The sequence below is a fragment of the Rhea americana genome, unplaced genomic scaffold (assembly GCF_003343005.1).
Source record: "Rhea americana isolate MKP2758 unplaced genomic scaffold, rheAme1 scaffold_72, whole genome shotgun sequence".
Classification (NCBI taxonomy): Eukaryota; Metazoa; Chordata; class Aves; order Rheiformes; family Rheidae; genus Rhea; species Rhea americana.
In genome coordinates this window covers 3836689-3858333 of record NW_028186890.1, presented here as the reverse complement: position 1 = coordinate 3858333, position 21645 = coordinate 3836689, and the positions used below count along the sequence as shown (strand labels likewise).

The 21645-nt window shown below is 49.7% G+C and overlaps 2 protein-coding genes across 3 annotated transcripts in view; one reads left to right on the top strand and one right to left on the bottom strand.

Moving 5' to 3' along the window:
• TP53I11 (tumor protein p53 inducible protein 11) overlaps positions 1–15054 on the top strand; it is a 31443-nt gene extending 16389 nt beyond the window's left edge. Inside the window, exons 2-8 of the mRNA XM_085321869.1 lie at positions 2446–2772; positions 3686–3849; positions 8439–8497; positions 8740–8788; positions 8943–9039; positions 9896–9997; positions 11158–15054. Coding sequence (XP_085177995.1) covers positions 3721–3849; positions 8439–8497; positions 8740–8788; positions 8943–9039; positions 9896–9997; positions 11158–11291 — 570 coding nt within the window. The 5' untranslated portion in view covers positions 2446–2772; positions 3686–3720 and the 3' untranslated portion in view covers positions 11292–15054. The remainder of the gene's footprint in view (positions 1–2445; positions 2773–3685; positions 3850–8438; positions 8498–8739; positions 8789–8942; positions 9040–9895; positions 9998–11157) is intronic.
• Positions 15042–21645, bottom strand: part of TSPAN18 (tetraspanin 18) — a 101218-nt gene continuing 94614 nt past the window's right edge. For both annotated transcript variants that reach the window (XM_085321868.1, XM_085321867.1), the window contains 2 exons: positions 19456–19539; positions 15042–18703 (listed from right to left, as the gene is read on the bottom strand). In XM_085321868.1, coding sequence (XP_085177994.1) covers positions 18656–18703; positions 19456–19539 — 132 coding nt within the window. In that variant the 3' untranslated portion in view covers positions 15042–18655. The remainder of the gene's footprint in view (positions 18704–19455; positions 19540–21645) is intronic.

Here is a 21645-nt window from a genome sequence, read left to right as displayed (position 1 = left end):
CTCTGTAGCAGGAGACTATGGGGCAGCAAAAGGGGAGACTGGGCTCTCCATGTCACTGATGGGGGAGGGGGGGTGTTGATGGAGGCAGCCCTCCTTGCTTGCTCRTCGTTAGCAGTGACCCTGTCTTGGCTTCGCTTGGCTAATGTGGGGTGGCATTAGAGTGGTCCTGTGGCTCAGGACGAGKAAGGAAAATGTCCAAAAGTGATATGCTCTTTCTCAGTTGAACTAGTTACTCTTGGTTAGAAAAGATGGGCTACAAATATCACAGGCCTTTCTCTGGTTTTGATAGCAGGGGAATTCTAGTGGAAAACCACCTAATACCAAAGCTTATGATCCTTGGGCCTCCTAGGAACAGAAAGGACTGCAGAAATTGCAGTAGAAGAATCAAAAAAGGAGATAATTTTTTTTTTTTAATGTATCGTTGTGGGCTTTCTGTGCAGATTTGTTAGATTTGAGTGCACACCAGTTATTTTGACAATCTGGGTCAACAAAATCCAAACAAGTTAATTCTTCCAAGCTTTTCTACAAGCAACTATCTTTTGAGGCTCTTGCCATGCATCCTGGTGTAGGAATGGGTATGTGGTTTGTGGTTTCCCTCCTCAGTTGTCATTCTCCATTGTCTCACTTCTGAAGTGTTTCTAGCCCCTGGCTGCTGCAGCTGACTGTGGCTGCACTTTCAGGTGCTGTGCTGTGGTGACTTTCAGGTGCCTGACAGAAGCTAGGATTAGTTCCTCTGCGTAAAAAGACAAAAACAAAAACTGTGCAATCTGAAAGAACAACCTGCAGAGCCCTAAGCAGCTGAACTGCTTGCCGAGGAGCATTATGCCTGTGGTCTGCTCACAGCATTTTAGTAAACCTGTGAGGACAGGATTCAGTCTTTGCATTGTTTCAAAAAAAACATATAGGTTTGTGTCACAGAAAGAATTATGTTGGTGCTCTTTGAATGTTTTCAGAAAGTGAGTAGTTACTCTTGCATGGACAACCATGCAAGAACAGTTAGAGAACTAATAGAGAATGGTTTTTCAGGGAGAGGGAAATCCCTTGCAGGGCAGTGGGAGTACACTTCCATGCATGATGCCAAAATAACCAACACCTCTCATTTCAGAACTCCCTTAACTCTTTTCACGTGGGCATAAATTCTGTTCTCCTGGGATAGCCATGGGAAAACTCAATTGTTCGATTAGGGTGAGGGATTACCTGTGCTTGAGCTCTGTGCTTGCATGGACTAGATGAGCTGTTTGGTACCCATGGAAGAGTCTTTTATGGGATTCTGGGRTGATGTAGTGGCAAATGGAAATTTGTTTTTGTGTTCAGCTGAGCCAAGATGAAGATGAATTAGGAGGAGAGACTTTCTGAACCAAGRGTTTCCAGGCTGTTTTGATTGGAGGATCCTCCAGAGTGATTTCTTGGAACTCTTGATACCTCTTCCCTTACATCATGCTTACATGAGAGTTACCTTTTCTGTCTAAGCTTCTGAAAGTTATTTTGATCTTGTGTGTATCCTAGCTATTATTTYCTCTTTCTATTTGCTGTCATCTTCTGTTTCCCAGGAAGCAGCACAGTCTTAGGGAGGAACTTGCCTCTAGTTACTTGCAGATCTAGGGCTGGTATGTTCCTGCAGAACATGAGGGCTACAGGAWCTTACAGGAGAAAAAAAGGGGAGGGGAGGACAAACAAATATCTGGGATCTGCATGATATTTAGCTCAAAATGGCAAGGGTGTAGTGCACAGCTGGAAGGACACAATGCAAAGCATCATCTAATGAGTCCTTGTCTGGAAAACAGTCAAGAGGTATCGTGCTCCTAAAGGGCCTTGGACTTTGCCTTAGGCTGGGATAGGCTGGACTGTGGCTCATAGATCAAAAACATCTATAGCATGTTCCAGTGAAGCTTGTTGCTGTCCTTTTGTTTAATGAGCTTGTGTGCATATCAAAATATCCTGGTTGAAAGGGGCAGTGTGTAGTGCTGCTACTTTTATTTCTTAACAGGCACTTCATATGTCTTTATGAAAAATGAAGTCTGAAAGTTGTCCTGTCTCATAAAAGAGGGAAACAATTGCACAGGGACAGATGGAAATTYAGAGACCATATTTTTCGGAGCTATTGTCATTAAGGCTGAATGCGACTGTTAAGTCATTTGTTCGTTCCTTTTGTCTCTTTGTGTTACCAGTTTCAAGTCACCAGCATTTTTCCCCCAGTGAGCAGTTCTCTGCCTGCATCGCTAGGCAGGAACTGTTTGTGAAGCCAACTTTGACTGGGCAAAGTCAAATATCCTCCCTGAAGCTCAGGACCTTCCTGCCCTCGCCAGCACCATTGGTGCCCTCCCTTTGGCCACAGAGACAGAAGTGAAGCAAAGGAAAGGCGGGGAGCTGATGAGCAGCCGGTATCTGTTACAGGGCTCCTGGCTGCCACGCTAAAGGGGTGCTGCTCTGATTTTTCTTTGACAGATCGTGGTGACCTCAGATTTCTTCTCTCTGGACCTGAGAACATCTCCTGGCATGCAGAAATGAGTTGCCTGCAGTGGCCTACGAGTGCTGCATTGTAGCCTGACGCTGAACTGAACACGAGGCCTCCCCAGTGCTCAGCCAGTAAGGGAAGTGCTTGGAAAGATGAAGAGCTGTCTGCTGGCATAACAGGAAGTTTTTGTTTTTTAAACCTTGTGAAGTTTCATGTGACGGCAAAACCATTTCCTGCCTACTTTTTTTTTTTTTTTTTTTTTTTTTTTTCACAAAAAACCACACACAACCAAGAGTGAAAGGCTATCAACCCTCAAGGTGAGACAGCAGAGGAGACAGTGGTGTGCAAGACTTCCTCATAGTGTCTGTCTGCAGCCTGGCTGGAGCAACGAGAGCGGGGCATGCTCTTGTGCGAGGACTTCATAGCTGGCCCAGCTGGGGCCTTGCATTGGCCACGCTCCCTTCTCCTATCCCTTGCAACAAGACAGGTGCCAAGCAAATAGCAAAGCTCACCCTGCTGCTATAATTAGGAAGATAAGAGCACACAGAGCAGAGGTTTAACTGGAGCAGCTGTGAAAAGTGTGTTTTAAGTTGCAGATCTTTGGTGGATTTTCAGTCACTTTGGCTTCTATATGAGAGAAATTCTGTTTTGATTTATTTTCGTTGGACAGAATTTCCTCAGGCTTTGGATWTAGTAGGGAACCAAGCTCTGGGGATGAAGCACGTTACCAGCTCGTGAGCTGGAGCTCTATCCCGGGCAGTGCCTCGGGGGAGACTGTGGTCCCCATGGCTCAGTGCCTCCTCTGGGCCCTGAAGGGGTGAGTGTCTGCATCCCAGACACGTCCCTCTGGTGGCTGCCTGGTCACTCTCTGCTCACCAGTGCAACTGGGGGGCTGTGGTCRCAGTGTGCCATGCACCCCCTTTTCCAGAGAGCTGCCCTGAGTGGAGGAAGGGCCTCTTTGCCCCCGTGCTCTCTGAGCAGCAGGTGCTTGGCTGGATGCTGGTTTTGTGCAGCTCTGGGAGAGAGTGARATCTGTGTGACCATATGCACCGTGGGGTGGACTAAAGTGGGTGAAAGTCACATGCRTGGCCCCTCACTGCAGATCCTGCCTGGCCCACATGGGGCTCAGCACTGCCACATCTGCCAGCRGACCTGCTCGCTGCCTCGGGCACCTCGAGGGGGATGCTCTGGGTCAGCACTCCTGATTTTTCTCAACTCTGTAATTCACAGTTTCTAGCCAAACGGGCAAGTGCCTGTGCATCGCCATGGCAACCAAACAGCCCCCACCGCTGATGAAGAAGCACAGCCAGACAGACCTGGTGAGCCGGCTCAAGACACGGAAGATCTTGGGGGTTGGTGGAGAAGATGACGACGGGGAGGTTCATAGGTCAAAGGTAAGAAACACATTAATACTCTGCTCAGGTGGGAGCTTGGCTGGCCCTGGGGTGCTGACAGGGCTCTGTGACATGACCCTCCATCTGAATCTAGACTGTAGCAGAAAGAGATTGGCTTGAATGGTGGGACCAAGGCCATATTATCCTGGGCAGATGAACTAAGCAACGAGTTGTGTGTCCTCTCCAAGTGCCTGGTAGTGAAGCTGTCCGTTAGACAATAATTCTCAATTACTAGGGAAGGGCAGGAAAGAGCAGAAGTGCATGGAGGTGGAGGAGGTGCTGCAGGGAGTATACACAAGGGACTAGTCAGTGGAGTTAGGGATGTGAGGAGGCAAAAGACCACCCAGAAATGAGCCGGGGGTCTGTGAAATCCAGCATCCTCCTAGCTGTGAAGTGTACCCTTCACCAAGAGGTCCCTGATGGGTTACTGCTGTAGCTCATGTCTGCAAGAGTGATGACCCTGAAACTGAGCAGGAGGCCCGTCTGCATGGATTTGCCCCTAGGCTGTTGAACTTCAGCTCTAGCTTCAAGCAACTACAGCAACTTCACAKCCATCTCGATGTATGGCTGAATGCCAGCTATGTGCCAGGTGATCTTCTGCTCACTGTTTCCCTTTGGCTTTGTCTCTACAGCAAATTGCTGGCAGGTCTTCTTAATGGTCTTTGAAAAGCAGAGAAAGAAGAGATTGCGTATGTAAAGTGGTTTTCCTTTGTTATCTCTTTTTTAAAGCACTCCTGGAGAGTGAGCTTGTAGAACATGGCTGTGACACTGTTCTCTGCTAGTGCTTTTCTCCCTCGCWGAGCTGAGGCAGGGTGGAGATGAGGACAGGGTGTCTCTTCAGATCACACAACTTCCCGTGGCTGTGCCAGAGCAAGAGAGAGGCAGGGAGTAAATGCTGYGTACAGGCAGCTTGATTGAAGAAAGGCCTTCTCTGTGTGTGGAAATGAGCTATACTAACATGCACTTCTGAGTTCAGCTGTCTGCGTAGATGTAGCCATAGCAGGTATGCAGCGCGACTCTGGTAACTCGAGTCTCTTTATTTCCATTTTGATGCATCTAGTTCTTCGTGGTATCTTGGTTGAGTTTTCTGTTTGTTTTCTGTTAGAAACTCAGATGCAGCCACATCTGGTGTGTGATAGAGGAGAATGACAGCAGTGGGTGGCATTGCCAGGCCTGTGGGGGCGGCCAGGCCTGGAGCTGCAAGCTGGTGTTCTCACCTTATTAGAGATGTTGCTTTTTAAATTTAGGAATATACATAACTATGTGGGTGGCTTATATTCCTTCTGAGAATTCAGGCAGACGTGCTCTTTCCTACACACACTCATCTCTCACTCAGACTGTATCTTCCTCCCATGCAGGGGAACAAAAGCACCCTTCTTTTTGTCTGTCACCCAATAGCCTCTTTTTTTTTTGCAGACATGCACAAAACGCTTCTTATGGAGATCTAGAAATGGCTCTTTGCTGTTAGCAGTGTCTGTGCGAGGGGAGTAACACTGAAGCTTYTGGCAGCGTTTGCAAATGCCAGGCAGTGTAAGATGCTGGAGAAGACACAGAGATGAGCTGTGTCTTGAAGGAGCCAGGCCTCCCTGGGACCAACCATGTCCGCAAATGCCCTGGCAGTGCCCTTCTACTCAGTGTGGCCTTGCTGGCGGGGAGGAGAGGATGGTGCCATATACCTCCCATCCCAGCATTGTGCAGGAGCTGAGGCAGATGCTGGAGCAAACATGGGAGCATGCTGAAGGCAATGTTACCCAGGCACCGCCCCAGCCCCTGGAGGAGTGCAGCTGTCCCCCACCAAGCACTTGTCTCTTGAAGTTTGGAAAGGGCTCTTAGGCTAAGCCGGGTRTGGTGATGGAGAAAGTGTCATGTCATTCCATCTCTTGTACATAGCTCATGGCTAGATTTTAATTCAACCTGAAATCTTGTATGTGATGGCCATCMAAGGGGCTTGGGTGAGAACTGCCCCTTCCCTCTCTCTGCAGCCCATCTAGACTAGATTCGGGTGCTGGTTTTGCAGCATGAACTGGGGGAAGCTCTTCCTGGGGCATTTGCCAGGAGAGGAGGAAGCAGGCATTCAGCAACACTTGAAAGAAACCGCAGCAGCCTCCCCTCAGCTGGGAACTTGCGCTGGAGAAGCCTCTGTGGAAGTAAGGAGCAGTGGCAGTCGCTGGATGCTGGGGTATATCCCTCCCAGGGAGGCCACTAAGGCCAGGTGGGCCAGAAGTGCTGCACACTTGTGCAGGGGGGGGACAGGCTAGTAGTGTTTGTGTCCCATATGCATGGCCTGAAAAGTCATGGAGTTACTTTGAGAGCCAAAAGCCAGTATTACTGTAGTAAAGGAAAGGAGACATCTGTTCCCTGGAAAAAATTTAGCTTTTCATCATCCAACTTCTGCAGTCTCTTTGGCAAAAACAGGGCTCCCAGCTTTGTCAGCTTTCCCTAAAGCAAAGGGRAAAGGCTGGCATGACAAGAGTAGTGCAGCCCGTTAGCAGAGCAGTGCCGTGCTTCCCTGGCACATGTACAAAAGCTGCCCGAAATTGCTTTCATAGTAACAGTGAACTCTGCCTTGAAGTTGCTTTAATCCGTTGCTGAATTTTTTCTGTCAAGACACCCATTAGATAGCTTGGAGTTGATGCCTTAGGAACAAAGCTCAACCAATTATTCTGCTTATCATACTCCAATACCGGTGCCCAGAAAATTAGAGCAATGATTTAAGAGTACATTGTGGTGCTGCTCTGCGTTGCAAGCAAAAGTGCACAATCTATCCCAGCAAAATACTAGAGCTGGGGAACAAGGGCACATCCCTCAGGAGCTCTGAGTCAAATGCTCTCTAGAGGATTTCCTGGCAAAGCTCCTGCCTGACTAGAGGGAGCTAACGCAGAGCTTGCTTAAGCTTGCCATATGCTGCAAGGAGCTCTCTCATAAGGTCCCCCAGTACCTCTTTCTATTGCTGGAAACGAGGAGGAACAGAATACGCTTCTCTCCTTGCTGGCTGGCTGCTGAGTTTCTGCTGAAGACTTTTACCTGAACTTTGCTATCCTCACAGGCTTGGCAAGGGCTTGCTGCTGCTGCTTGCTTGGCAGAAGGTTGTTAGTGTTGCATCGCTACTTAATGCCTCAAGCAAGCCCCTGCTGACCTGATGCCCCTTCCTGCCCCAAGAGGGGAAGTTTTTGAGCCTTGCCCCATCTGTTTGCCTYGGAGCAGACACCATCAGCCCTTCTCTCCTCTCCTCCGCCTCAGTATTGCTGGCTCCCAACATCATTGCAGCTAAGGCAAGATGTGCCTAGCTGGAGACCACTCTCAGCAGTTTTCCCACAAGAAGCACTGCCAGTGCAGGAGGGTTGGAGGTTGCCAGTGCAATGGGAGAGCCGACGCATGCATGACATGCAGAGATGTGAGGTGGCGAGTGTTACCGCAAGGTCTTACTGGGCCAGGGGCACTGGGCAGCCTGGGAGCAGCCTGGCCTCTGTCTTGGACCCTGTCTCCTCCCCGCATTTGCCCACACACTTCTGGTGCCTGGGGCACTTCCTCTGAACTTGGAGTCCTATGTGTACTCTTGGAATTAGAGGAATACAGCAGGGAACGCTCTGTCCCTGCCTACAGGACAGCTTTGATATGGAGCAGGGAGGGGATTTTGGTGCAACGGATTGGATCACAACCTTCCACTTGTCCTCTCCAGGTGCTGCTTGGTTCAGGCCAGACGCTGTCCCATCATGCAGCCACTTGTCAGTGTAGGCTTCCCTTCCATGTAGTTATGGCCTGGCATCACTCTTGGCCAGTGTGAACCTGCAAGAGTAGGACAGATGCTGTGGCACCCAGCGAGCTCTACTGGAGTCTGTGCTCTGTAGCAATGTGGTAAATTAGAGCTGATGGCAATCCTTGGAGACCCAATTGCTGCTAGAAACCTTCAGGGAGGAGAAGGGAAATTGTTTCTGGAGCTAAGGGAAAAAATCCACTTTATTAAAGAATAAGGGAGGAAATGTTTCAAAATGATGGGTGTAATTTGGCTGAGCTGTGAGTAGAGTTGCAGCCTTCAGCTGCTTTGCAGGAAGCACTGAGCCAAGGAGAGCCAGGCGCTGGGCACATGTAAGCAAGCTCTGCATGGAGAATGGGCCTTTGAGCTGTTTCTGTAGTTCATTAAAGCTCATCAGATCTGATCTTCTCCTGTATACAAGCTTGTATCCCTCGTTCATGGGAAGATCCCAACCGACACTCCCTCCATGACTGCCAGCCTCAGTGGTGGGGTCAGTGACTCGAGCTGTGCGTCATGGGGTACGTACTGGGGAGGAGGCTGTTCCCAACTTACATAAGAGGGGACAGAATTAACACTGAGGCTGCCCAAGCACTCCATTGCATGTAGCAGATCCCATTAAGGGGGYTGCAGCTCCTGAGAAAAATGAGACTAGTCTTTGGCAAGTTTTAGGACCATGGAATCATGGAGAAATTCCCTTTCCTCATCCTCTTCTCACCTGTTTTAGAGCTGAGGGTCCCACATCGAGTTAGAGCATCTCCTCAGGGGCTGATGGATGGAGGCTTAAGGCTGGGAAACAGCCTGTTCAGTCAACTTCTGTCTTCTATTTGAATTTCAGATTAGTCAAGTCCTGGGGAATGAACTAAAGTTTGCTGTCCGGGAACCACTGGGACTCAGGTAAGACCTCACGCAGCCTCATGGGAGGCCAGCAGTGGAGCTGCCCTGCCAGCCTGTTGGCAGGCCAAGGGCACTGCGGGGGGGGGTTGGGGGGAGCCACTCCAGTTGGCGCTGGAGACTGGTGGCTCCATCAGCATTGCAGCAAGGGTGGATGAAGGCTAATAACTGTGTTTGGCGTGGTAAAGGGGGAGATGGGATCTCCTCATGCTTATCSTGGGTCCTCTCCTTTCCCTCCTGTGCAGGGTCTGGCAGCTGGTTTCCGCCGTCATGTTTTCGGGAGTCGCCATCATGGTAAGCAAAGCCGTTGCTGCTTGGCACGGCCAATGGCTCTGAGGACGCGTGGTGTCCGTGCCTCTGGGGCATTGCTTTCGGCCGCCCGAGACGGCTCGTTCCCGCAGCCGTGGCTGGCACGGGCTGCCGAGTCCCTCCCTCCCTCCCTCCCCAGGCGCTCGCTTTCCCAGACCAGCTCTACGATGCCGTCTTTGATGAGGAGCCGGTGAGCAGCAGGACGCCCGTGCGGCTCTACGGGGGAGCCCTGCTCAGTGAGTGCCGCCCCGCCGGGCAGCCACCCGCGCGGGCAGGAGGGAGGYGAAATTTGTTGCCCACAGGACGGCCGCTATTGGAGAGCGGAGAAGTGGCTGCTGTTAACGAAATCACGTCTTTGTGGGGCTTGGGAAAAGCTCAGCTACTGCTACTTTTCCCTAGCGGGGGCTCCGCCTGTGGGGCGAGGAGAGCAGATCTCTAAATCGGGGTGGGGGGAGTCCCTCGGGATAGCCCAGCAGGAGCAGGGAGGGGAGGGGAGGCTGGCGCTGGGGCGCAGGGCCCCGGCTCTGCGCCCGGGCGCGGAGCCCGACCCGGGGAACCGTTCTCTAGGCGACGGGAGAATGGGGCCGGCGACGGCGTCCCGCACCGCGCCGCCCGCTGCGCGAGGTGCCGCCCGCCCTGCCGCGGGAAAAGCGAGGGTCGAGGAGCGGGCAGGTGAGGGGCTCGGGGGAGCCTAGAGGGGCAGCCCGGGAAGGAAAAGGAGGTGGGAATTAAACGCGCGGCGCTTGTTTCGCCCTGACGCCCGCGTGGCTAGCGCTCCCGGGCTGCGGGCGGCTGCCCCTCTTGGACTGCCGTCCTCRTCCCTCTGGGTGCGGGGTGCCGCAGATGGTGGTGCTGGGCACCGAAGGTGCAGGCGGGCTGGCGGCCGGCTCCTTCCCGCGGCCTGCAGCAGCATCTCGTGGGCACGGCTGGAAAGGCAGCAGCCGCGGCGGCTGGGCGGCAGCGCAGGGCGCTCACACCGCTGCTTTCCTCAGCAGCCTCCTGCGAGCGGCCGGCAAGGCGCCCTCGGGCTCTGGCTTGTGGGCTGCCCTGCCCGGGATGCAGCCGAGCTGAGCTCTGCGCTGTCCCCCRCAGGTATCTCGCTCATCATGTGGAACGCCCTGTACACAGCCGAGAAGGTCATTATCCGCTGGACCCTGCTCACGGAGGCCTGCTACTTCGCCGTGCAGTTCCTGGGTGAGTAGTGGCAGCCGCGGAGCAGGGAGCAAGGGATTTGGCTGAGTSCCATATCCCCTTGCTGGGGAAGGCAGGGAAGGTGGAAGTGGGCAGGACAGCCCACGTGAGCACCAGGACTGAGGCACAAGTGGTGCAAACCCTGGGAAGTGGCAGCTGTCACACCTACTGCTGAAACCTTGGTGCAAGTCCGYAGGATTAGATGGAGGAAACTGGGGGCCTGTGCTGGCTTGAGGAGTTGGGGAATGAGGTACTGGGGTGACGCAGCAGGCTCAGTTGTGGCCAGGTGGGGTACCGGTAGTGCATCCTGCACCCCAGGGTCCCGCTGCACCTGGCTGGGCTCCTCTGCTCAGCGGTCCCGGCAAAGTGCCCGTTCTGGAGCTCGCCTCCTGCCCAAGTGCAAAAGAAACRTGCTTCTGCTAATGCATCCATTTTCCTGCCCAAAATGTCCTGAGATTTAAAGCTGGCTCAGGCCACCTTGTGTAGCTAGCTGCCTATCTGTGACTAATGAGACTGTCAGTCTTACCAAAATAGAGAATAATAGTCCAGGTTCTTTCTAGGGGACTTGTCTTTCTGTTAGCCTCACGTTTTACGTGTAACCATGAAGGGGGTTTTGTGTGTGTATGTGTCTATTGGCAGTGCATGAACTGTGTTAAAAGGGAGCCGGTTTAGGTATGGGATATGTTAGTAACAAAAAAGCGAGATGTCCAGAAAATGGACAGCCTGTGTAGAATTAGCACATTTTAAAGATGCTTCTACATTTGAAAGTATGTATCAGCACTGAAGTGGTTAAATCCCAAAGCAAATTTATGAACTGCAGATTTCCCAATTAACACCTGGGCAAGATGGAAACACATCTGTTTGAGTTACTGTTTCAGGCTGCCTGCCTGAACATAAAGTTGCTTGTAAAGAAAGAAGTGTGTCTGTAAACGAGAGCTTTGTGGAGCATGGAGCTGTGGCTAATTTTAAGGCTGTGAAATCGAGCTATTTAAGAGCCCCTCTTGCAGTTTTGCCGAGTGTGGGACTAGTGGCCTGCAGTGAAAGCTCTCGCATTCTCTCTAACAACCTACGTTAGAGGGCAGTAGAAACCAGCTATGTACTGTTTGGATTTCATTTATTTTTTCATCACCAACCTCTGCCTTATCTCCCTCCTTCTCCTCCAGTTACCACTGTCTCCCTGGTTGAGAGTAGCCGGATAGCCACAGGTGCCGTGCTCCTCCTGGTCAGCCGAGCCCTCTTCATCCTCATCAGCATTTATTATTATTACCAAGTTGGACGCCGTCCCAAGAAAGTCTAATTCCCAGGCTTTCTGTCATGGGAAGGATGGGGGGGGGGAGTTTGTGTCGGTAATTTTGCATTATAATTATAACTTTTTTTTTTGTTAGTTCCTTTCTGTTCTAAAGTGGTTTCATTCTTTTCCACTTACCGGCATGAATCAGTGTGTAACCTGGTGCTGGTGGCATTACCAGGTGAAGTAAGTGTGGGGAGAGCTGTGTCACGCAGGTCCCCCCCACAAACCCTTCTGGAGGAGGCAAGCAAACAGCATGAGGAAGGCTCAGGGAGGTGTACAGGCCTGGCAGGCTCAGGGAAAAGAGCTGGTTTCCCCGGGGAAACTGGCCGATGGGATCACAGGCTCTGAACCCTTTCAACAAAGCACAAAAATCAGAACAGCACATCGAAACCAAATCCCTGAAGAGAAAGGGAGTTAAACCAGTGAAGGACTTGGCTACTCCCCTTGGTCGGTCAGTCAGTCAGTCTTGCACCTGCCTGTTAAAGAGTATCCTCCTATTTACAGCAAGCTCCTCTTGTAGCAAGTACAGGTCAGGTACCTGGGAATTAGCCAGGATTAGTTCTAGTTCAGTGCTGCATTTGTAATTGCAAACTGCTGCTCTTTCCTTGCTGCCAGAGATGCCACCCTGTATTTATTTTTGCACTGAATGCTATGCAGAGCTTGGCAGGAGATATGGCAAAAGAAGAGGAAGACTCCTTACTTATTCCCTTCACAGGGGTAGCACTGGGAACAGTGGAGCCTTTTGGATTGTAATATGAGAGAAATGAAGGAAGCTGCAGGGAAAACAGCTTGCTGAGCATGACAAAAATCTCCTTGTTTGGAGTGTTTCATGAAGTTTCTAAGCTGGGCTCCTGTCCCMTTCCCCTCACCATGTTTTCTACAGGTGCAGCTTCCTTGGTGGTTGTGGTAGTTGTGACACAGTGTCATGGTGGTAGCTGTGAGGTAGAGCAGCTGGTGTGTTAGCTAACTCGGGTGCCATGTGTCTGTCTTGCTGTTGGTAGCATTAGAGAGCAAGGCGTGAGTGCCAGTGCAGGMTTGGTGTGAAGCAGCTGGTGAGATGAGTCCTAGATGTGGGAGCCTGTTCTAGCTGAGCTTATATACAGGCATTACACTTACTTCCTTTGACTTTGGGGAGAAAGGACCAAAGTTTGAAGCGCTAGATACTTAAGATACTACTTACTTATTGGGGATGAAGAAGGGCAAGGAGGAGAATGTGCAAAGGCATTACTGCCTTCTCCAAATCAATCAAGGAACGACTGAAGGTACGTTCGTACTTGTTGGCCAGTTCCCCCAACACCTATTGGGGTTACCAGTACTGGTTTCCCCTACTTTCTAGCTATTTCCTTGCAGAATATTCTTGTCCATATCTGCAGGCTGCATTCTTGTTCTCTGTGGGACTAAAAGCCAAAAGCCCGCGTAGAGCGGTTGGATCTTTTTATTCATGAACAATCATTGGCTGGATCAAAGTGTGCCCTGGAGGAAACTGATCTCCCAAAATCCCAGTAGGRAGCTGCTTAGTCAGATAGAACTGCTTGGGTGAACAGCAGACTTCAAGCAACTGATGACGTTAGGATCTAGTGCTATTGCTGTTAAATATCTTAGTATAGTTAGTGGGTAGTTACTGTATGTATGTTATTTGTTAGTGCTCTTGGTATTTAGAAGCAGCTGCATAAATTTAAGACACGGTGTGCGTGCACTGCACCTATTGGCCATGCAAAATATGTCAGGTAGGAACATTGAAAATATTTGAACCAAGAAATAATACAATTGTATTTTTATTTCTTTTTTTTAAAAAAAAAAGAAAAAAAAGAACAGAATCTGGTGCAGAGGCAACATTCAACAGCAAACTGAATGCAAGAGCCTCCCCACACATGCCTCCCAAGCTGCTTTACTAAAATTGAGCTTTAAGATAGGCCTACCTGTTTAGGTGGAAGAGTCAGGCTCTAGGAGGGAAAACTTTTCCCTGTAAGTCAACAAATGGTCAAGTGCAGCCCAGAGACCAGTACATACCAGAAAGTGACCTGTTGCTGCATCGGGGCTGAAAGGTGGCAGGCTGTGGCTCTTGCTCTCATTGCACACACCACCTGCATGGGCAGCTGCAATGGCACAGGTACACGCAGCTTCAATGCAGTGCTTCAGCTGTAGTTGTTAGTGTAGGTAAGATGCTTGAACTAGGTAAATTTGGGGGTTCAGGCAAATGTGTTCACAGACTGGTAAGTGGTGTTTAGGGAGCAGAGGAAAGAGAGGAGACTGTTTCTTGGAAAGCTGAGCAAAACTAACCATTGCAAAGGCAGGCTTATAGCGAAATGAAATGGAGGGTCATCTTACTGATGCCCTTTTCTGCCCTAGGATGGACTTATTTACACCATGACTTTGAATCTGTAGATGGCTGCCTGATTAGGTACCTTTCAAGGGCTGTCCAGGAGATGAGACRTATGTTCTCACACTGTGTTGAGAGYAGTTCTCCRAAGGCTCRTTGATGGTAAAATCAGGTATGTGTATTTAAGTCTTTCTAGAGGAGAGTTTTAAATCAAGTGAGGTCAGATCCCTCTTTGGTCTCCTGCTTCATAACTGTCTCTGCAAAACTGAAACCAGTCAGCCACCTCGAGCTGATGCTACTTCTAGTTTTGTTATCTGATGTCTTCTGCTCCAACACAGAACAGAGTCTGGGGGTGGCCTCCAAGGGATTTAATGCTAATTGGTACCTAGCCCCAAAAGGGGAGAGATGAAGTTCTCTTGTTTTTTCCTGTCTGTTGCTGCAGCTTGTCCTAATAGGACTGGTTTTATAAACTATGAAAATGGACTGGGGCTGTAGGTYCATCTCTTACAAAGAAGTGAGATGGGGCAAATGGACGGCCCTGTCTGGCAACTGCTACAGGAGGGCTTTGGTCCCTTTCCTCCAGCAGTACCTCACAGATGAAACAGAGCCCAGGCAGCTGGAAGAGATGGATTTGTAGCAGGTGAGGGTGGGAGGGAGTTCTGAAGGCCACTTGAGGCTGGAGCTGAGGCAGAGTACTGCAGCACTGCCAGAAACCAGCTGTGGGTCTGTCTTCACTCCACCACGCATGGGGAACATTCCTAAGGATGGAAGGGTTGGGATCACAGCTACCAGTGGTAGCTGAGCATATAATTTGGGATCAAAAGCCTGAGGCAKCTCTTCAGGCTCTGGCACTGATCTGCTGTGAAGAAAAAAAAATCCCTTCATCCCGACAGGTCTGTTTCCTCATCTGTTAAACTAGGGGGAAGAGCTTGGACTGTCGTCATCTCCTTTGGGAGGCAATTTTGCAAAGAATTACCTAATTGCATTTGTACAGCGTGGTGCAGGGGGGAAAGCCACGTGTCCCCAAAAGGCCGTGCTCCGAGCAGGCACAGGCCAGGACTGAGGCTGAGCCCCTTCCTGCAACTAGGCAGGCCCAAACCCTTGCATTTGTAGAGTCCTCATCGTTGACGGCGAAGCAAGCTGATCGTTCACATAACTCTCTACATAGCCTTATTTAGGCCTATATACACTGCTATCTGGCAAACTGGAGCTGGTGACAAAAGAGAGGCTCTGTCTGCCCTAAGCTAGCCTCTCCTTTCTAGTCTAGGGTTTTTACTTGAGGGGTGGTTGGGGGGGCAGGGGGGTGATGGGACGACAATACACTTCAGTTTATACCTCRTTTTAGTTGCTGTACCTGAGTTTATTCTTCCTCCTCTGGTAAGAAAGTGACTGTACTTAAACACCAAACAAATAGTGAAAAATTAAAGCCGTTTCACTTCACTGTCACAATATCTTTCTTTTTTATTTTTTTACGAAATGCACACAAAAAAAACGTGCYGAGAGTGCTTCAGGCTTGTGTTCTGGTTTATATTACCAAAAAAAATTCCTTTCAATATAAAAAAGCATTACAGTAGGGAATACAGGATAAATTAGCTCCACTATCTAATAAAAAGAACATTTACAGTTTTTTAAAATAGATTTCAAACATTATTTCACACGCAGCCCTTTTCCCAGGCATTTGTGACAGTCATTTGAGCCTTAAATAACAGCTAGGAGGCCGGGGTGCAGCGAGGGGCTTTTGGCTTACAAACACAGACTGCTCTAATAATTACATCCAAGGTGCATGGGCTGTGGTCCCAGTGCTSCATACAGCACAGGAACCGGCAGCAYGGCAGCTCCCTCARGTCCCCAGCCTGCCCAGAGCTCTCCAGCAAGCAGTGTATTTAGCTTGAGCCCCTGACCCAAAAGAACTTGCCAGAGCTGTTAAAAACAAATATAAAAATACAGTTGCTTCTCCTGCCTACTATTCTGGAAAAACACAGAATTGTCTACTGTACAACAGAGGGGGTGGCCACGTAACTAATGGACAAAAAAACCCCTAAATTTACATGCCTTGCCGTAGCCCAGGAGTCTGCCTTCTGGCTTGCTAATTCAATAAAATCCCTAAGGGAAAAATTCCTTCTGCCTGTTACCTACTTCCACAGGTCCTCTCCAACTTCCACAAATCTTCACAGCTCTCTCCATTTCTTGTTTAAAATGTGCCCTCTGGTCTTTGCTTTGGTTTCGAGCTGTGTTCCCAGTGGTACACTAGCCAGCTGCTGAGAGGATTTGAAGTCTTCATCCAGAAAAAGAGCATTGAGGGAATCACACAAGATAAGAGAGGRAAAAAAATGCACAAAGGCCAAATAGAAGAATAAGGGAGCTGTTGAAGATGCAGGGCAAATGGAGCCATTAGGGAGAGAGGAAAAGTAAAGGAGCTAAACAAACACAGATAAAACAGTACAGAATTAGGAAAGCCAAAGAGAAATAAGCCTGCAGAGATCCTATTTCAGTCTAGTCTATTTATCACTTAGTGCTCTGGCTGCTCTGGGTTATTTCCCCAGTGCCATGGGGTAGGGAGGAGGCCTTTTTATCTTCAACCCAGCTGTCCSTGCAGAGAATGGGGCAGTGATCCCTCCAGTTCTCCCTCCAAGCCATGGCCAGAGGCATCCAGAACTTTTCACAAGAAATGGAGGGTAAAGGGAAAAAAATGGAGACAAGGGGRGTGAGAAAGGGTAGCAGTTCTGCTCCTCTTGCTCACTTCCATCTAGATTAACATCTCTGGTCAAGGTTTTCTTCCTCCCCCAGAGCAGTCACTGACACCAGCTCCTGCRGCAGACCCAGAACCAATAAGATGTCCTTCAGCTGGAGTTGGCTCCAGTGCAGTGGCCCATTTCCTGCAAGACTAGTACAAGCAATGGATTTTTCCTCCCTTAAGAGCTGCACCTGCGCTGYTGGGCACAAATACTGATGGTTTTGGCTAGCAAAACTGTTTTCCTTCATTAAACAAYAGAGCAGAATTTAATGCTAAAATGCATCATTAAAAATAGGTCCASAGGAAAACTGTTAAGAAAAGCTTTCCACAAGGTTTAATGCAACATCTGAGGCCACTCAGCAGTCCTGGCCTCATATTCCAGCGCTGGAATACACTGACTGTGGTTTTGGGCAGACGGAGAGGCTCTAGCTACCCTGGCCYCTTCGTTTGCCGATGAACAAATTGTTCTCAAACAAAGCTTTGGAAAGCTCTACTGCCTCCTTCCTGTTCCTTAGTATTCTGATTCCCCAACCTGGACAYTTAGCCAGGATCCTTGGCTATTATGATCCAGTCTTTTTTTGCTGGTTTCCTTCCTTCCTTATCATCTGCAGGTTCATTCATGAGCATCTGCACATCGCCCTTGGGAAAGCTCAAAGGCCAGAGAGCCAGTGCTGTAAGGGAAGAGCCAAAATACCTGCTGCTGCCAAGCCAGGCTGGAGATGGCCGCTCCCAGCTCCACACCACTGCCTCTTCCACCCTCTCCTTCCTTGCCAGTGGGTTACAGCTCCCAGAGGAGCTAGTTTAAYCCTATATAAAAATGCTCTTTAATTGGAGGCTGTAAAAAGACCTAAGCTAAGCAAGGAACCCACAGCCCCTTCTGTCCTCCCCCAAGCAAAACAAATTTGGGGTTGGGGAGTGAGCAGAAGAACAACAAATGCAAAGGGAGTAGAGGCTTCCAGATGAGAGAAACCGATGCCATGTTAAGAGTCCATCACCACCACCAGAGAAGCAGCTTGAGCAGTTGGGCCCACGCTAAGTGCTCTTAGAGCTTATTGGGGCCTCACTTCCATCTTAAGCTATGACCGAAATCCAGTCCCACACACGTTTCTCAAGTTCATTTCTAAATGATTAAGTGGATGATATGTTTGTTAAACGTCAAACTACCCCAAGGGAGGAAGCAGTCACAGCTAACAGGCAGACTAGAACAATTTTGACTTAATGCTGTTGTCAGGGGCCCGAAGGGAAACTCTCTGAGCAGAAATGATGCCACAGGACAGTTTAAGGCAAACAGCATGGGGGCTGGTGACAAATCTCAGCCTCTTCCATCATGYCTGGAACTCCTCTTGTGGCTGGAAGGCATGTAGAAATCCACTGCAAATCTTTAAGCTAACAGAGCACCACAAACGTTTTTGCAAGTATGAAGTGAAAGGCAAAGGCTGACAAGATTTAAACATTATTTCTTCCACTTCTCAGGAGGGMAGCAGCATCGACTACTCTTCACCAGACCCATTATTTTCCCCAGGGGATAGAAACATAGCAGGGAACCACTTCTCCTCCTTCTTTTTCACAACAGTGAACAGTACATCTAAGCAAGAACAGAAGGGTGCGCACCAAACTCTTGACTATCAGCCAGCCTATCTTAGATGTGAGTCCTATTTCTAGGACTCTGCCCTTTCTTGGGGCTCCAGAGAAAAACGAGCCTCACTGAAGTGTTTGACTCCTCTGGGACATCAGCTTCCGCTGATGAATGTGTTTCTATTTTGTGGCTAGGAATTAATACCTAAAGCCAAAATCGCATAAACAACAACCGTCTGTTTCTTAAATGATCCACCACCACTTGTTTAAAACCCACCTGGACAGTCATACACTTTGGCCAACACATTGCCTTATCCAGCCCCTGCGTTGCTGCTCATCAGTGCTTTGCTGTCTAAAACAGTATAAATTTGTGAATGGTAGGCACGGCCTTGCTCTGATATGCGGAAGAGGAAGCTGTGCTCTTCCTCCCGCTCCACCCTGTAGGCTCCTTCTGTCTCTAGTGCAATCGAATGCGCTTGGCTCCTTCTCCATGGCTGTTGCAGGCGGCTCTGGGCAAGGGTCCGGTGTACAGTGTAGTGCACATCACCTCAAAGTTCCAGCCCCTGAAGTACAATCCTTTTGGTCATTCATATATTACAACCCTCTTTTTTTCCTTTTTTCCCCTTACCCCATTTTGTTAAAAAAAATAAAGTTTTTGGGTGTTTTTGGGTTTTGTTTCTTTTGATTTTCCTTCCTTCTTCTGAGCACATGGGGTCAATGTGGTGGTTCACAGGCTGCTGCCTACTGGATGCCTCGGAAGAGACACATGGCGAAGATCATGGTGAAAAKCTGGGAAGGGAGGGAAAAACAAAACATAATGAGAATCAGCTGCATCTTCCAGAAGAAGGGCAAAACTCCCTGCAGCCTTTGTAATACCCTGACCCGCCCTCCTGACAGCAGTCTGACACCATGAGAGGGAGGCTCTTCCTACCACCAAAAGGAGGCTATGGATAAACTGTTTTGCCTTTTGAAGGCTTTGCCCTTCCCTCTTTCCCCCTGAGCTGCCTGTGACTACAGGAGCTGCCTGGCTTCATCACCAAACTGCCTATTCCTCAGTGTGCATCACCAAAGAGCCAGGTGATGCTGGACAGCAGAGACATACAGACAAGCTCTTGGACCACTGCTGTTCCAGGCTCTTAAACAGAGATTTTTAAAGCAAAGGCACAGTTCCAACACGTTAACCAAGAGACACATCGGTCAGCTCGTCGGGATGCTCCAAGGGCGAGGGCAGTAATCCCGTCCRGCCCTGGCGCAGGCGGCGGGGTCCTGGGGGCCTCCGTGGCCAGCCATGGTGCAGCCGTGAGCTCTGGGCCAGGCTCGACACGAGGCGGCACTACAGGCTTGCAGCACTGGTTAGTTCGCTGCCTTTTGTGCCAAGGGACCAAGCACCCTGCTCCCTCTAGGCAATCAAAACCRCAAGCTAATAAGCTGCTCACACTTTGGCAGGGATGGCTTTCCCTGCAAAGGGGGAGCACATGCCTGTTTGCCTCGCTGCTGGCCACCTACTGACACTGCATTTTTTTAAAAAACCACACTGCTACCTCAATGGCCAAAATGCCGATGGCAAGGGCTCCTGCAAGGTACACGTAGGTCTCAAAGGAGTTCAGGATCACAGTGTAACAGCCCTAGAAAGGATAAAATGTGGTGAGACACAGCTGAGCAGCACTTCACGTTGTCCTCTCAGCAGAGCCCTGCTTTGTACATAAGGTACACTCAGATCCAGTCCCCAAAAGCATGKCCCCCACCCCCCAAATCACTCAGCAAGGGGGACCAAGACCCATCTGACAGTGGTGGTGAAGGGCATTTGACTGCAGAGGGATGGGAACAGCTGGCACACACAGCTCCTAACTAGCCACAAGGAATTTGCAGGACACAGAGGAGCAGCACAGGAGAGATGCTCACTCTACAATGGTGAGAAAATAAGCACAGAGGAAAGGTCCCTCAAAGGCAGGTGACAGGCAACCGAGGCTAGTTAGAGAGGAGRCCTATTTATTGAAACCCAAGGCAGGAGACTTCTGAGTCTATCTCAATCACATGAGCAACTATTTCCCACCCTGGACCCTTTCTTCCTTCCTCCACAGGAGCATGGATCAACACCCCCCGACCTTCTGGGTATAGGAGAGTTGATTTCATGAAGAACCCAGAGCCATGCACTATAGTAATCTCTCCATTTATGCTGGACAGGTACCGTCATCTTTAATATTATTTATCATTGTTCATAGAATTAACAGCAAGCAAATCCTCTGCAAAAAGTTTCAGGTTGTGTCTGGCAATCAGCAGCATATCCCAGTCTGAGCTGTCCCAGCCTAAAATTGTAACCCATCAGCAGCAGTGGGTCTCCTAACAGGCCATATCAAAAGGAACGAGTAGTTTGGAGTTTGTTCAGTACACAATGTACCCCTCCTTCCTGCTTAGCATATCCTTCACACAAAAACATCGAATCCCACCTATATAGCTGTGATATTTCAATCACTCGATCTTTCCCTTCCACTCAAAAAGGAAATGTCCTGAATGCACAGAGCTGTTACAAAGATAGCACAACTGTTACGTTGCTGGTGTTCACGCAACAACCTGCCCACTGGGTGCAAAACAAAACCTGAGGAGAGCAAGGAAGAGCATAGAGTGGTCCAGAGTTTGGGCACTAGAAAACACTCTTATCCCCACTCATGACATAGACACAGGGAAAGCAGCCCAACGTAGCCCTGCCTCAGGTGCTGAGGGGCCTCACTACCCCTCAGGATCATCCTGGCAATTGGACTAGCTAATTCAACACAAGAGTAAGAGTCCCTGGCACCAGAAACTCAGCAAGGAGCCAGTCATGCCTACAAGTCACAGACTGGGGACACAGCACATAGACATTTACATGGGATGCTCCTTTGGGTGYTGCGGTAGCTCGGAGGGCTCTGCAGGCACTTGACAGCTTCATTCTTTTGAATGCAATGCAGTGGTCGACAGTGCCCTTCTCAGCAAAAAAAARTCGCCCCCACCATGACATACGACAGGACAACAGCTTCTTCTACTRCAAGGGAGTAGGGAGAGGATGTCCAGACAGCCATCAGCCTACTTCTGTATCCTCTCCTCTCCAAGGCCTGCGTTTCCCTCCAGGGACATCTCCTCCTGCARGAGCAGGAAATACCATCCCAAGGCATCAGCTGCTCAGAGACCTCAAAAACAATCCCAAGCAGCACAAATGAGCTCTGCTGTCCTRACTCCAGTCAGTGAGGCAGACAGGACCTGGGCAGTTTTACCAGCTACTACATACCTTCAGCCTGGAAYATACGCAGTAGCTATAGCACTGCGATGAAGCCTGTTGGGGCAGTAACYGAATGTTACAGCCACTCTTTTGCTAAGATAAGGCAGATCAGCAGCTCTGTTCTTTCTATGTTTTCAGCCTGATCTTGAGGACAAAGCATCCAGTCCAACAACAAAATGTTTGGGTGTTTGCTAGAACTCCAGTCTTAACCTAACTTAGAGCAAGCCCTGCTCCTGGCTAAGGGCAGGAGCCCACTCAGATGTGGCCAGTGCTGTCCTGCCAGCAGGGCTTCCCAGGAGGCCTGACTGCTCCAGGAAACCCTGAATCCAGYCAACAGCTGTTTGGGAGTCCCCTGTTTTACAAAAATGCCTCACTCTGTGCTTGGTGACACTTGCTGTGTACATCGTTTCTCCCACACTGCAGTGACAAGGGGTCACAGAAGACCTGCCCTTTCTATAGAACCAGTAGGTTGCAGCAT